Consider the following 17,595-nt stretch of genomic DNA (forward strand, 5'->3'; position numbering starts at 1 on the left):
CCTGTCCGGAATGAGTAGATTGGACCTGAGTGGCCTAAAGCAATGAGGAGGAGGAGGAGGAAGACGATTTTTTACTCAGCAGGACCAAGGGATCTGAAGCCTCTTAAAAATACACCAATACAAGTAATTATTATAATTCTAATTATTCTAACTACTTTGAATAATCTACATAAGGATAAGAAAAGGATTTAGTAAAAATTCTTTTTAGATCAAAAGCTGCATTTACAGATTTATTATCCATTCAGATAAATGGGTGTTCTGTTCAAATGTTTCCTTTCCCCTTTCTCCCTCTCTCCCTTTCTTCCCCTCCTCCAAGTTCTTGTCTAAGTAGACTACATCACCATGAAATAAAGTTTAGTGAAAATACATATGTACAATAACTTCATTTACATGTAGATCACTTATCTGATACCCTCAGTTATCCATAACACAATGAAAAACAAGGAAGTAAATGGAAATGGCCTCTTAGTGGCCAAAAATGGACGTCACAAAGTCCATACATTAAATATCTTGTGTTTTATTCATAAGAGATCTGCCTCTCAGACCCTTGGTCAGAATCTGTTTAGTTAGGTACAATTCTAATAAGACTGATTGCAAGGCTGCCATAATTGATTAGAAGAGAACTGTAATCTATTATAAGCATGCTGTTATGGAAAGAACTCTGGAATACTAATAATAGCTAGCATATATATAGTGCTTTAAGGTATATGGCAAGTATCTCATTTTATCATCACAACCATTCTGTTATGGAAAGAATTCTGAAATACTAATAATAGCTAGCATTTATACAGTGCTTTAAGGTATATGGAATACTTTGTAAATATCTCATCTTACCATCACAACCATTCAGGAAGGGGGGTGCCATTATCATCCCCATTTTTACAGATGAGGAAACTGAGGCAGACAAAAGTCAAGTGACTTGCCCAGGGTCATGCAACTAGTAGTATCTAAGGCCAGATTTGTACTCAGGTTTTCCTGACTCCAAACGTGACTCTTTATCCACTCCTGATTCCATTGCCAAGAACTTGGCCCTTAACCAAGCCAGTTTCTCTGAGCCAGAGTTTCTTTCTTTGATAGAATTATGTTGACCATGTCTGCCCTTTCTACTGCTAAGGGTTTTGATGAGGATCAAATGAAATAGTGTATTTTTGATGTGCTCGATAAACTGTGGTGTGCCTAAGAGATGTATCAGTTACCGCAGTTGATAACTATCACCATCACCCAGTTAGATAGACTAAAGGAGGCTTAGACTTGGATTCTCTGGCCTTGCTACCAACTATCCAAATGACCTTGGACAGGTAACTTCAGCTCTCTAGGATTCAAATTTTTAAACTATAAAATTAAGGGGTTGAAACAGTTAGTCTCTAAGGTTTCTTCTGACTGTTAAATGCTGTGATCTTAAATGAATGTTGGCCAGACAAATGTAATTCAAAGAAGAGGCAAGAATTTTAAAAGCACATTATCGCTTCAGTGGCCTGAGTACATCGCTACTCCATAGTATAGTACTCATTCTTCCTAATTGTGAACTGGTATCATCAAGGTTACATTTTGTTCTGCAGGCCCTGTTTAAGAAGGCAGAAAAATATATAATCTATTTTAGAAACACATTTATCCCAAATGGTTAAAATTAAAAGTTTTGACAGTTATCTGAAAAACTCACTTATGTATAATATCTCATTTTCCAGGATGACAGATGTCAGACAAAATGAGGCATCCCTTTGTGTTTCTTAATAATTTGAAAGCCATATTTTTTGAGAACTTTGCTTCCTTTCCTTAATTAGCACTTTTTAATGACGATTCTTGAAGAAGTGAAGTGAAAACTTGTTGGAATTTATGTTTTCCTTTTAGCCAGTATTTCCGGGAATCCATACTCAGTGATATCAGGAAAGCCCGTAACCTCTACACCGGTAAAGAATTGGCAGCTGAGCTGGAAAGAATCCGACAGCGGGTGGATAATATTGAAGTCTTGTCAGCAGATATTGTCATAAATCTGCTCCTGTCCTACAGAGATATTCAGGTAAGAATACACTGAGGTGAAACATGTTGGTTAGTCAGAAATTCCAGGGATAACTAAGTGATGGTTACTTCTTGTTATCTGCCTTCATTTTCTTTCTTATTTGCTTCCCTGTTTTCTCTCCTAATGGTGGAGCTTGCCTTGTATATGAAAAACATTGCTGATTATGAAGTCCCTGCATAGCAACAGTCTTACTTTTTGTGAAAGAGCAGAAACAGCAAAAAAGAAAAAAAAAAAGGAATTTCAGTATAATCCAGCTACTCTATTCCAATTCTCTGGACACACAGCTGCTACTTGTTAAATTGAAGATTTATACTAAAGGCTATAAAAAGGCTTGGTTTTTTAAAATTATTCAAATTATCTCATAGCCAGCTAACTTAAATAGCAAATCATTGCCTTTTAAACCTACTGTATTTGAAACTAGTAATTATGCAGCAGAGCCAACTAGCAACAAGCCAAGAGAAACCACTGGTTAGTTATTCAAAAATTTTTTATAACACACACACACAAACACACACATATATTAACATATTAAAATATAGTAATTCATTTTATTTTAACATTTATTAATTTAGTATTAAAATTCAATGGGCAAGTAGGTGGCACAATGGATAGAGTGCTGGGCCTGGAGTCAGGAAGACTCCTTTTCCTGAGTTCAAATCTGGCCTCAGCCACTTACTAGCTGTGTCACCCTGGGCAAGTCACTTAACCCTGTTTGCCTCAGTTTCCTCATCTGTCAAATGAGCTTGCAAATGAAAAGAAAAGGTTTTCTTTGCCAAGAAAACCCCAAATGAGTTCACAAAGAGTCAGACACAACTAACCGATGACAAGAAAATTAAAAATTAGGAAATGTAACAGCAAATGCAACACGGAATGAATGTGGGTTCTGAAGTCAGAGGACCTTAGTTCAAAGACCAGCTTTTGGACTAACTATTTGTGTGAGCATGACCTTTCTACCTCTCTGGATTTCTCTTCTAATTTATAAAATAAGAGGGTTAAACTAAACTCCCTTTCAAGTCCCTTCTAGTTCTAAAGTGATGATTCCTGTGAAGAACAATTTAAGACTTGGGCCTTTGTTTCCATGTTGTGAGTCTTTAGACCCCTAAAAGTCAATCCTGTTTGTAGCCTCAACCTTTCAAACTCAGGCCCCACTTCAAGTGTGAGGGAAGGGAGAAGAGAGCGATAGGGAGAGAGAAGGAAATGGGAGGAGAGAGAGAGAGAGATAGAAGCATATATAGCTATTACATGTATAGATAGCCCTAAGCCTTAAGGAAGAATATTGTTACTCAGACAATACAGTATTCATGGGATGAATCCATGTCGTTACACCAGAAATCTATCAATCCTGGGTACTAAATAGTCCTCAGACCATGGGATAAAAGGTATTTACCAGTCTGTGGGTAGTTGATATGAGAAAGAATTCAATGAATCCAGGTTCATGGAAAGAAATAATTAATTGTCTGCACTCTTTATTAATTCAAGAAGTATAACTTTTTAGATGCTTCTTATTCTTTGCTACACAATAGAGTTTCTTTATAGAGAAGCAAATTTCTTTAGGGGGTAACATCTCTCTAGATTTCAATTTCTTTAAAAGTTCACCAACTATTTAGTACTTCCCTTGATAATACCATTCTCAGAATTAGATCTTTTTCCTGTCTGCCAATAACATTTTCATAGTTGGACTGTACTACTTTAATAATTTAATTCTATATCGTTTTCTTGCTTAAAAGGACTATGATTCTATTGTGAAGCTTGTAGAAACTTTAGAAAAGCTGCCAACCTTTGATTTGGCCTCCCATCATCATGTGAAGTTCCATTATGCATTTGCACTGAACAGGTAAGAAGAGTATTTTTCCTCTTAAGACTCAGGAGTTCATTATTGTTTAACTTGCAGGCTGTTCATGGAGTATGTTTACTGCAGCAGAGAAACCATTCCCTAGTAGAATTTAATACTGTTATCAGTGAACAAATTATTAAACCACCCAGGCGTGCATTGGGAAGTCCTTCTTATCTTTTCTGGATCTCAGTTCTTGTAATTCTACTTCCTTTATTTTATACGGTTTGATATTTTAAAATTATATAATTACAAAAGTATCTTTAATGAATGAAAACAAGCTACCCACAGCTATTCCCAGAATTGCATTCTGAAACTGAGCAGAAGTAGTGATGGCTGATGGTTGCCCACTCTTGGGTCTTGATAATATTGGTAATATTCACACAAGTACTGCTCTGAGCACTCTTGACTAAACTCAAATCTTCATTACTCACATTTTGGATTTTTTTCATGGATTCTAACTGGCACCACTATTACCTACTTTCCCTTCTCTCCTTCTGCTCATTATAAGCCCAGGAGCCTTCTCTCTGCTCTGCTACATATGCTAATGCCACTTTCTGTTTTGTTTCTGGAATGGTCCTGGAGAGATGAATTTCCCCACTGCCCTCCACACTGCATTCCTTTTTCCTCCCTACCCTGTCTCACTTTCATGAAGAGGAATGGCGAGTGAACTGTCTTGTTTTCAGTTGTTTATGTCACTGATCATCTGCACTGTGGGAGAACTGGCTGAATCATTTCCATTCCAGGGAAGAAGATAATGATAAAATGAAAGAAAAAGACCCTAAAAAGATAGCATACCTTTCACCCCCAAATCCCTAGCTCCCTATCATTCACCAACCATTTAATTCCCTAATGTTACTAGTGAAATCAATCCCTGTGCTGTCAATCCATCCATTTAATGTTTCCTTACTTAGAAGCATCAGACTTCAAGGAACATCCAAAGATGATTGATTTTGTACTGCTACCTCCAGGCAGGTATTACCTAGATCATTGCAGAAAAATAGAATGTACTGTATTACTTTCATTTTTCCAAAGGGGAAGCCAAAGTCCATAAAAACTTAATCTGAAATATCTTTTGTCCCTCATCAATGTTTGAAAGTTGCTTTCTTCTGAAGTAAATTCTGAAGAAAGAGTAAATGTAGTTGTTACTTAAAGCAGGCTTCTGAATTCTCACTGTTGAGTGCAAAGGTCAGATCACCTACCTTTAGGACCTAAAATCATACTGAATAATGGAAATACTATATCTTTATTACATTGCCACCCATTCCAGTCCAAAAATATCATATGTGCAATCTAGTAAAGAGCCACACAAAATTACATAATTACATAATTTTATATACATCATTGCATAATTACTGTTTGATAACAAATTGCAAGTGGCTCAGCGGATAGAGCACCAGACTTGGAGTCAGAAACATCTGAGTTCAAACCTGGCCTCGGACACTTATTAGCTATGTGACCCTGGGCAAGTCACTTAACCCTGTTTGCCTCAGTTTCCTCATCTGTAAAATGAGCTGGAGAAGAAAATGACAAACCACTCCAATATCTTTGTCAAGAAAACCCCAGATGGGGTCACGAAGAGTCAGACACAACTGACATGACTGAACAAGAACAAAACAAATTGCTCATGACTCAGAGATTGAGAGAACTCTTTCAATACATTGATGAACTTGCTTAAGGAAGAGTGTGGTTAAACAGGAGGAAAAAGAACTCACTGAACTTGGAAAGTGTGAAAACCCTTACTTAGGGTATAGGGTTGTGTCCCAGGCAAGATATGAACCCAGGCCTTTGTGATTTCAAGCCTAGCATGCTTTTCACCTGAGGCCTAGGTCTCACTTTCCTCTTTAGTCATTCAACACAAAATAAGTACTGGCTTTGTTCCAATGCCCTGTGCTCTGTCCTGGAAGAGACAGAGAAAAATGAAATGTATCCTGCCCTCAAAAGAGCTTATGTTATATTGCGAGAGATAACATGGACATAAATGTCAGTCACTCAATAAGAATGAAATGGCTATTATGTATCAGGCACTATGCTGGAACATTATATATATACACACACATATATATACACACATACACACATGCATATACATATTCATATATACTCATGCATATATGTAGAGAGACATATACACACATAAACATAAATTATATTTTGTTGTTGTTTAGTCATTTTTCAGTCATGTCTGACTCTTCATTACCCTTTTTGGGGTTTTCTTGGAGTTTTACTTTCTTTGAGGTTTTACTGGAATGGCTTGCCATTTTTTTCTCCAGCTGATTTTGCAGATGAGGAAACTGAAGGAAATAATATACATATAACATGTAATGTAGATATATTAAATACATGCACATGTGTATAATCTTTATACATATGGGTATTATAATATACATGTGTTTGTTACACATAGAATATATATTATATAACATATACTATGTACATATAATACAATTCTGTGTGCACATAGAATATATGTGTATTACATGTACACATACCATATATACACGTGTGTATGTAAATATATAAACTAGAATGTGTATATAGGTATATATATTATGTGTGTGTGCATATCTTACAAGACACATACAAAGCAGACATAAGGAAACCTTTGATGAAAAGGCTTTAGGCAGTTGAGAGGAATAAAAAAGGCCTCTTGCAGACGGTGGCATTTGAGCTGAGTTTTTAAGGAAACCAAAAAATCCAAGAGGGCAGAGTAAAGAGAGAGCACATTTTAGGATAGCCACTGCAAAGGAATAGAAATAGGAAAATGAGGCAGTTGGATCAGAGAACTTCTAAAGTCCTTCCTAGCTGTAACATTTTGTGCCTGTGATTTTAAATGTTCTGCTAGAAATGTTTGTTATTAGTTGTTAGCTCACTGGGTGAGAAGGAGTGAGTGGAGCCAAGGTAACTTTGCTCTGTTTCAAAGCCACAAATTGCATCCCTGATCTCAGCTAGCCATCTTACAAAAGCATGCCTTTGCTCCCAAAAGGACACAGCAAGAATGTAGATGGATCAGTTCCAATTCATCAGCACTAAGGGAGAGAGAATGCTGAGTGCTTACCTTATAATTCAGTAAGGCATCAGTAGTGATTCCCTTTCATAAATAAAGGATGGCAAGATCATTGTGTTGTGGTAGAATTAAAAAAAAAAAAAGATGGAAAATGGGCCTAGAATAAAGAATCAAAAAACTAGACAGGGTATGCAATAGCTGAACAACCCAAATTCTATCAGAGTTTATTTGCATGTAATTAATACGTGAAGTTTTGAAAAGATACCTTGTGCCTATTACTATTGTAATTTATGTCAAAATGACAATTTTTTTTAACCACCAGGCGAAATCTCCTTGGAGATAGAGAAAAAGCTCTTGATATTATGATTCCTCTGGTGCAATGTGAAGGCCAGGTTGCTTCTGATATGTATTGTCTGGTGGGCCGAATCTACAAAGATATGTTTTTGGACTCCAATTTTACAGACACAGAAAGCAGAGATCATGGAGCTGCCTGGTAAGTGTCCATAATTCAAATTTTGTAAGTTTAGACATTATTAGAGAAATAAATAGTTCTTTGAATTTTTTTTAAACATGTAATTACATCTAACAGTACATAATCTATAGAAGATAGAGGGCTAGTCTATGATTCTATAACTAAACTAAACCATAAACTATAAAACTGTAAAGTATAAAATATCTCCTATGCCTTAGAAGGAGAAAAAAAAGTACCTCGGTGGCAGTTTGTTTTATGACACATTGAAAATGAACTTACCTTTGGTTTTGCTATTGTCATTTCCTTATTTTGTTTACTCAGGCTCCTGATTCAGGCAAAGGTATTTTTGGCTCAGATAATAATTTCAGTTTTTTAAATTAAACTTAAAAAGTAAAATAATTTCATATCAGCCTTCATTTTCAGGGCTTGCTTGGAAATGACAAAATTTAATTGGATTGCTAGATTTTTTAAAAATCTGGTAAGAATTTTTAGTCCAAATTATTTGGTTTGGTTTTATGAGTTTTATATAATTTAACAACTACGTTTTCCCTTATGCTCCTGATGTTGAAGGACATTTTCACTGACAACAGGGAGGAGAGCTGGGGTAGGAAAAAGGGAGCAAGTCTAGCTTTCAAAAGAGTTTTTGAAAAGCTTCCATTTTAAATCTGAGCTTGTCTGACTCAAGAACCTTAGATGCCAATCCTGCAGATGGAGACTGTGGAGGCTTTTGAAGTGAGTGACTGGAAAAATGGGAAATTATCTGAGGAAATACTGTACTTATATTACACATGGTTGGGAAGGGGCACTAGTGAATTTAAATTTACAAAGTTTTTTTTCCATAATTTTTTATTCCCAGTCTTAAAAGCAAAATCAAGAATAGTTATGAGTCCTTGCTCATGAAGGCCTGTTTTTAGAGCATTTAAGTTATGTATCACATTTATATATGTAGAACTAGAGATTGACTTATTTTGGGAAATGAATTATTTGGTGACACATTAAACAGAAATTTTCTGATGCATAAATATACTCTTTGTTAAGAGAAGAACACATTTTATGATTTCTAGAAATTTAGAAATAAGTCATCAAGTCACTATGTGTCAGGCATTGTGCTAAGTGTTGGGGATAGAAAGAAAGGCAAAAAAAAAAAAAAGTTTCTGCTTCCAAGTAGTTCACAGTCTAGCAGGGAGACAATAAGCAAACAACTATGTTCAAACAAGTTATATCCAGGATAAATTAGAGATAATCAACAGACAGAGGATACAAGCATTAAAGGGAATCAGGAAAGGCTTCTTCCAGATAGGTTGGGATAGGACAGAATTCTAGGCATGGGGTACAGTCATTGAAAGTGTTTGGAGTCAGGAGATGGAATGACATGTATAAGGAACTGCAAGGAGGCTAATGTCCTTGGACTTCATAGTATGTGCAAGGGGAGTAATACATTTAAAAAAAAAGTAGAAAGAGGCCAGGTTATGAATAGCTTTAAAATCCAAATAGAGGATTTTATTTAATCCTGGAAGTAAAAAAGAGTCACTATACTTTATTGCAGGGGCAATCAGGGTGTGGAGGTGGAGAATGACCTATGCTTCAGGAATATTAATTTGATAGCTGAGTGAAGGATAGATTGAAATGGAGAGAGACTTGAGCCAGGAGCCTATCGCAGTAGTTTATATTTCATAGTTCAAACATAGTTCATATTTCTTGAGCTTTTACCTAAATCCAATGAGAAGAAATTTAGACATAAGTATAAATTCCTATACATAGGGTCAAAAAATCGACTTCATGAGTATGGCAGTGGATTGGAAGAAAGACCTTTGGAGACAATAAACTCAGTATGAGTCAACAGTGTGATATGGAACCCAAGAAAGCTAATGTAATCTTAGGCTGCATTAAGAAAGGAGTATCGCCCAGATCTAGGGAGGTGATGGTTCCACTGTACTCTCTGCCCTGTTCAGATCATATCTGAAATAGTGCATTCTTTTCTAGGCATCATATTTTAGGAAAGGCATTGATAAGCTTTAGGACATCCAGAGAGGAGAGCAGACAATGATGAAAGACCTTGGGTTTATTCTGTAGAAGTATTGGTTGAATGAACTGCTGGCAGTGGTAATGGTAGTGGCCCCGGTGGTTGGGAAGAATATTTGGCCTAGAGAAGTGAAGCCTTAGAGAGTACACAGGTCTGTAATCAAGTATTCTATATATCAAGTATTCTATATAAAAGAGGGATTAAGCTTATTTTCTTTGGCTCCAGAAGGCAGAAATAACAGCAATGATTAGAAGTTGCAAAGAGAGAAATTTAGGCTTGATTTCAAAAAATACTTCTTAAAAATTAGAGATATCCAAAAGAGGAGTGGCTTCCCTTGGGAGGCAATGGGTTCCAACAAGGGGTGTGTTGGAGTGAGCTCAGATGGGCTTTATAAGAGCTGATTTTTAAATTTTCAGTGTGAGCATTGACACCTAGGAAATCAGCAAATGCTACAAATCGAGGCTTGATTTATTGTTTTGTTGCTCGTTGAGACTTAAGAAAGTGGTGGAGGAAATGTTAATAACACAGGTTAAACTTGAAAGTGTGCCATGAGTTTTTGGAGAACCAGGTGTTAAATATTTACTAAGCCACCCCTGGTTCTGTCTCATAGTCTTCAGGCAAAGGAAAAATGACTGCTTTTCTGATGTTTCATACACATGGATTTTGCTAAGTATGAGTTCAATTTAGATGACCTCTGAAGTCTCTGCTAACACTGAAATTCTGATTCTCTATATATTTGTCCCATTTATGCATATTAAAACTGAACCTTAGCCTCATGACAAGCTTTGACTATTCCTAAAGCATTTCTAGATGTTGTTCATTCTCTTTTTTCTATTTCTCACTAGCTCTCTAAGCTTCTGAGGAAAGCAATGTACCAGACACCTGTTGGCCTTCTTATTCCAATGAATATAGTTGTGTGTTTTTACACTGATGGATTATCATCGAGGAAAATATATTACTTTAGGTCACATCTGTTTCTGAAAAAGATGATTCCTGGGGCAGCTAGGTGGTGCAGTGGATAGAGCACTGTCCCTGAAGTCAGATGGACCTGAGTTCAAATCCGGCCTCAGATCAAACACTTGACACTTAACTAGCTGTGTGACCCTGGGCAAGTCACTTAACCCCAATTGCCTTACTTAAAAAAAAAAGAAAATAAAAAGATGATTCCCTCCTCTTTCAGTGGAGGTCTGAAGTCATCTTAGGGATGGGCAAATTGGGGTCCTCTCTGATATTAAAATAGTCATAGCTCTCCTGTTGTAATGTCAAAAAGGTCCATAGCCAGGAAACTAAAAGAACAAAGTTTGTTTTTAGCACATTAATGTGTTCATTTTTTCCATAGTAACTTGGGTTAAGAACAGAGAGTCTTGCCTTATCAATTAATTTTCTTTTACGTCAATGGCAATGTTATTCAAACAGTTTTGTGTGCCTAATTATAAAAATTTAGTTTTCACATTATTAACTGACCTTGACTTTACCTTGGGACAGTTACATAACAGACCAATAATTAAACAGAAGTAAAAACTAATTTCTTCTTTTCTGTTACCTGACACTAATTTTTTTCATTAAAATAAATCTGGTAGTTGTAGAAATTACCTGTATTTCCAGAATGAACTGCATTATTGATACATTACCACTGAGAAACAGAGATGACTATAGATCATATTTATTTTTTGAAAAGATTTTCAAATTTTTAAGAGATCTGTTGTCATGTTTAAGGATTTTAATGAGAAATTAGGGAGATTGCTTTCTATTAACAGACTTACTGGTTTTATATTCTTGTTCTTAAAAGACCCTCCCTAACTCCATTCCAATGACCTAATTTTTGATGATTTGTTACCTTGGCAACCCAATTTAGAAAAGACTACATAAGTCTTTATATTCTTATGATACTTATATGTTACTTTTATGTGTAAATTGAATTATTTTATAATTCAAGCTCTCGAACAATCTTGCATAACTATGTGGGACATCTAGCTTCATAGCCACCTGGGTGCTTACTGGCTAATACCTGCATGGCTCTAGATATACTGACATAGCAGAGAATGTGCATAGAATTCTTTTGCATAATGATGTACAGAACATTATATTCCCAAGAGTTTCATGATACTTTAAGCACACATTGAGTGGATGATGGACTGTGTGAGGGTCTGATATGGCATGACCGGCTTCATGTTCAGGTTTAAGAACATTCAAATTTTCACTTCAGAACATTGTGGAAATAAGTACACATAAGACTCAGACTCTGAACACAGGCCCATATATCAGAGGAGGTGGAAGTTAGTGACAGAACCTCAGAAAATTGAGTTTAGGCCCAAGTGGGGCCCAAATATCTAATCAAGAATGTGAAAGGGGATAAAACCTGACCCTGGTCAGATCCCAAATCAGAAACGGAAGCTGGAAATATAAGTAAACAAAAGGCGCTAAACGCTGTGAAGAAATATTATGGGTCAAATATCGCACAAGAAGTAAAGCCAGAAGAGAAAGAAGAGATTAAAATTGGAATTGTGAGTAAAAATAAAAGACTTGGAGGAAAGAATTAGACAGAGAATAAATAACTTAGAACAGAAGGTAGAAAACCCTTGTTGAAGTAGCAGGCTCTCTAAGTATGTGAATGATCCAATGATTCCATGAGGTAACAAGAAATATTAGAATGAAATAAAAACAGTATAAAAATAGAAGAAAATGTAGACTATCCAATAATAAAAAGAACCAAACTGAGAGATAAGTTAAGAATCTTCCATCTTCCTGAAAAACGTAACCAAACAAAAAACCTAAATACCATATGTTATGAAATCATTTATTAAGATCAGGGCAAGGAATATGCATTCGTGTAGTGCTTTCTATTTCAGGCATGATTTCTAAGCACTTTTTACAAATATTATCAGGGCAGCTGTGTGGCACAGTGGATAGAGCACTGACCCTGGAGGCAGGAGGACCTGAGTTCAAATCCAGCGACGCTTACTAGTTGTGTGACTGTGGGCAAGTCACTTAACCCCATTGCCTAGCCAAAAAACAAAAACAAAAACAAACAAACCCCAAAACAAATATTATTTCATTTTATCCTCACAACAACACTGCAAGGTAGGTGCTATTATTATTCCCATTTTTAAAATTGATGAAACTTGGGCAAACAGAGGTTAAGTGACATGCCCAGAGTTACACAGCTAGGAGGTACCTGAGGCTGGGTTTGAATTTAGGACTTCTGCCTCTAGGCCCAGAGTTCTTTCCACTGCACCCCCAGCTACCTCGAGCTGAAATGAAAACTGCCCTGATATATTCTAGAGGACAATAGAAGGAATCCACAAGTAACTTCCTGAAAGAAAGACCAAAATGAAACTTTCCAGGAATATCTTAGTCAAAAATCAGAGCTTTCAGGTGGAAGAAAAAAAAAATGTCAAGTAACCAGAAGGAAAGAGTTAAAGTACTAAGAAGTTACAGTCAGAATTATACCAGACCTAGTAGCAGCAATGTTAGAGAAGAGAAAATCTTAGAATATATTCCAAAATGAAAAAGAAAGACTTACAAGCAAGAATAATTTGCCCTCCAAGACTTGGATTTAATTAGGGGGGTGGGGGTGGAGACCTTTAATGAATAGAGGACATTGAAGCATTCCTGATGAAGAAACTAGAGTTCATTAGGAGCTTTGAAATACTGACATAAGAGTCAAGAGAAAATTAGTAAAGTAATGCATGTACAGTTAGAACAGGCTGAACAATGATGAAATGTTAGATTCTAAGAGAAAGAAAAGAGACAAATGTCCCTTCAGAATTCCAACCCTCAAGGTTCATAGACTGTGTTAAATGAAACAAGAAATGAAGAAGGAAGTAGAACATTACTATGTCTCCTAATTGAAGCACAGAAGAAGAAAAGTATGGGAACGTAGAGGTCGGTGAGTAGGCATCACATGAATTGTACTCTAATCTGAATCGAGCAAAGAAGGGTTGAACATACACACACAGAAAGTTGTTGGGTTTTTTTGTTTGTTTGTTTTAGTGTAGTAAGACATTAAACTCAAAAGAATAATTTTGGGTCTGGGAAAGGAGAGGGGGAGGGTTCCATGAGAGAAGGTAGGATTGGGGAAGGGAATCATAAACAAAACAAACTTCAGCTTCACAGAATGGATTATTAAGGGATATTAAGAGAAATGAAAGTTAAGGAAAAAAAGGAATCCAGGTAGAAATGAAGGGGAGGGAAAAGAAGGTTAGAAGCAGTCTTTTTGATTATAGTTCACTAGGGTTATTACATGCCTTCTCCTTTGTCATATTCTGTTTTGTTTTGTTTTTTGTTTGTTTGCAAAAGGAAAAATGGTAAAGAGAAGAAAAATTATAAGACAATATGATGAAGATAAATTTTAATTTGCATTCGTAACTATGAATGTGAATGGAATGAATTTATCCATAAAACAGGAGAGGATTAGAAATCAAAATCCAACCATATGTTTAGAAGAAAGATACTTGAAACATAAGTATTCACACATAGTTAAAATAAGGGGTTGGAACCAAATTTATTATGCCTTAGATGAATTCCAAAAAGTGAAGATAGTAATTTTGTTCTGATTAGTGTGTGTAATTAGATCCCATTTGATTGTAAGCTCCTTGAGCCCAGGGACTATCTTCTGCTTCTTTTGTATCTCTAGTGTTTAGCATAGTGCTTGGCACGTAGTAGGTGCTTAATAAACATTTATTGAATTCAGTTGAATTGATCTTAGACATGACAGCAGTAAATAAATGTGGTTAAAAGAGAGAAACAGGGGAAATAAAGTACATTATGGTCACAGGCACAAAAGAAACTGAATAACATACCATCTAAATACTTGAAGGAAAAGTGATTTAAATTACAGAGAGAAATAGACAATGAAAGTGTATTTGAAGACTTTAATGTACCCTTTCAGATTTGGGCAAATCTATCAAAATGACAAGAAAGAAATTAAGGACCTAAATAGAATATGTAAAAAGTTAAATGTGATTGATTTCTGGCAATTAGTGAATGGAAATATCTGTATAAATTTCAAAATTGATCATATTCAAGGGCATAAAACAAAAGCAGAAAATCAAACATATTAAGCACATCATTTACTGGCCATAGCAAAATAACATTATAATCAAGAAATAGTCTTTGAAAAAAGGATTTGAAGTTAAAAAATTAAATATCTTCATCCTAAAGAATTTGTGGCTCAAAGAACTAATCATAGAAATAGTTGATAATTTCATCAAAGAAAAAGACAGCAATGAGATAAGTACTAAAACTTTAAGGATGCAAAGTAATCCCCAGGGGAAAAAATGTATATCTAAGTATTTTCATCAATAAGAAGAAATAAAGAGATCAATGAATTAATAATGCAACTTTTAAAAAGCATAAAATCAAAAAATTCCAATTAAATAAAAGAGAAACTCTGAAAATCAAAGATAAGATTAATAAAATGAAAAGCAAAAGAAAAAGCAAATAACTTTAGCAAAAGAAGGGCATAATGCATAATAAAAGTTTTTTAACGTAAAAAAGTTTCAAGTTTATTTTATTTCAATGAATTAATTGTTTTTCTTTGTCTCCATTAATTTGTAGACCACTCTATCTGGCTTCCATATTGAGCCTTTTGCCTCATACAAAGCACATTACTCATTACTTTCTAAACATATACTGTATTTCTTTCCTATATGAATTTTCTGATGTTTTTGCATGTTCTGTGACATCTCTTTTTTGCTCTAATATATTACTGTCTCTTTTATCTCTTTCTGTACAAACTATACATGTATTAAAATATCAATTCAGATTTGCCTCCTCCATAAACCTTTTCCTTGGCCACCCAAGAATAAAGTGAATGCTCTTCCTCTGAAATTTTGTTTGAGTTTATTGCCATTTTCATTTATTTGTTAACTAGTCAAATGAATTGATTTCCTTTTGACTTTTATTATTTACTTGAAATATGCTTTAAGTCCCATAGTTATTTAACCATTTACCTATCTGTATTATCTAGAAATTTCTAGAATATGGGAACTACATCCCTGAAAAAAATTTTTTTTTAATTTGTTTTATTTTAGGTCCCCATTCTCTCCTTCCTACATCCCTCCACTCCTAAAAAACAAAACCCCTCAAGCAATTTGGCTTTGTACTTTGTTTGGCTATGTATAAAAAGGAAAAAAAATGTCTCAGTCAGTATTTTGAATACATTATTACTAGAAAGTGGGGTAGCATGTTTCATCCTGAACCCTTTAGAACTGTAATTAGACAGGGTTCCTACGTGTTCCAGAGTTGTTTATCTTTATAGTATTGTTATTTTTAAATTGTTCTCCTGATTTTATTGTGTCAGGTCATACAAGTCTTTACAGCTTTCTCTGAAACTATCTCCTTCCATCATTTAAAACATAGTGGTATTCTATCATGTTCACATACCATAACTTGTTCAACCATTCTTAACTAATGGTCACCCTTTCAGGTTCTAATTTTTTGCCACCACAAAAAGAGCTACCACAAATATTTTTGTATATAGGATTCCTTTTCCTTTTTCTTTGATCTCTTTGGGGTGTAGACCTAGGAGTGATATTACAGGGTCAAAGGATATACACAGTTTAGTAACTTTGGGGGGCATAATTACAAATTGTGCCTGTTTTCCCACGGCCCCTCCAGCAGTCATTTTCCTTTTTTGTGAACTTTGCAGAACTAATGGGTGGGAAGTGATGCTTTTAATTTGCGTTTCTCTAATTTTTAGTGATTTAAGGAATTGTTTTTTCCATGTAGCCATTGATAGTTTGAATTTCTTCCTCTGCAAACTGCTGGCTTGGCCTTTGACCTTTCAATTAGAGAATGGCTCTTACAAATTTGAATCAGTTCCCTATATGTTATAGTGATTACATCTTTGGAAATGAAGGACACTCAAAACTGAGCTACTTTCTATTAAACTACCTTATATGTTTGTAGTTACTCCCTTTGTATGTGTGATATGTATGTGTATATAATGTATGTACTTTTTGTCTCCTCCATTAGAACATATGCTCCTTGTGAACAGGGACTGTTTCATTCTTTGTACTTGTTTTCCAAGCACAATGCCTGGCACATTTTACTTGCCTGATAAATGCTTTTTATTTTATTTATTTTGATTCAGTTTATCCAGTTTCTCAGAGCTACAGTGATCTATCTTCCGTGTTTTGTGATACTAGCTGTGAAACTTGTTCATGCAAATAATTAAACATACTTAATACATAGTTTGTCAGACTGAATAACTGGATTTAGTTCTTACTCAAAACTTTCCTCTTCATTTTTTATTTTAATAATAGCATAAGTTAGATTTTAGTGATGAATATTATTGTATATTTGTAACATATATCTGGAAATATAATGACTCATTAACCCCTCACCTATTATGTTTATAAAGTGTTCTTGAAATTGACAGGGTTTTGGAATAATTAATTTTATGAGTACCAGTTTGTGATTGTTAACACATTTGGTAGAACTGAAAGGAAAATTTAAAGTCTTCCCATGGTAAGAAATGTATAGGTAGAAAGATTTCTTGATTTTTCCCCCTTAATTAAGGGCATAGATTTGTTTTGTAAATATGCCTATTACATAGAATTCTGCATTTTTTCTAATTTGAAAAAAATGTAAATTAGTAATAGCAGTTCAGTGATAGCTTCTTGTGGGGGAGAGCCAAACTATTTATATAACTGTATCTATATCTATATATACTATATAACTACATCTATCTCTTTTGCAAATGAGGAGTCTTAAGCAAAGGCTAAGTCCTATCAGGATCTAATGGTGCCCTCTTTTTAGGTACATAAAGAAAATGATGTATAGTTGAGAAGAATAATAGTAATTCTTATAGAATTTGTATGTGTGTTTTTATTGATTTTATCTATATTTTTGAATGTTTGAACCTTTTCATATGTACACTAATCGAGTATTCATCTTTGGGGAAAGCTGTGGTCTCCAGATTGAATTCTTTAGAATGGTAATACATTAAGTATATTACAAGAGTTCAGAATAAAGTCCAGATTTCTTAGGCTGGCATTTAAGGAAATTCCAAGAGTATTAATGTTTTGTTTTGTTTTGTTTTGTTTCTTAATAAAAAATGGAAGCTAACCCAAAGAAAGAATTCCAGTTGTATATATTACTGTGAATATCTTTTTTCTTCCCTCTGGATCAATCAGCAATTTGAATTTGATGTTGTTCTCATAACTCTGGATTCTTTTATGAATGATGATTTCAGAAATACCCCTAAATAGATGAACCTCCTTGAAGTTTTTCTTTCTTT

The 17,595-nt window shown here is 34.8% G+C and overlaps 1 protein-coding gene across 1 annotated transcript in view; it reads left to right on the plus strand.

The window, feature by feature from the left end:
• Positions 1-17,595, plus strand: part of MAP3K5 (mitogen-activated protein kinase kinase kinase 5) — a 270,359-nt gene that overhangs the window by 123,873 nt on the left and 128,891 nt on the right. Inside the window, exons 5-7 of the mRNA XM_027850741.1 lie at positions 1,849-2,017; positions 3,745-3,851; positions 7,178-7,348. Coding sequence (XP_027706542.1) covers positions 1,849-2,017; positions 3,745-3,851; positions 7,178-7,348 — 447 coding nt within the window. The remainder of the gene's footprint in view (positions 1-1,848; positions 2,018-3,744; positions 3,852-7,177; positions 7,349-17,595) is intronic.

This window comes from Vombatus ursinus, unplaced genomic scaffold (genome assembly GCF_900497805.2).
Source record: "Vombatus ursinus unplaced genomic scaffold, bare-nosed wombat genome assembly UNPS02009132.1, whole genome shotgun sequence".
Taxonomy (NCBI): Eukaryota; Metazoa; Chordata; class Mammalia; order Diprotodontia; family Vombatidae; genus Vombatus; species Vombatus ursinus.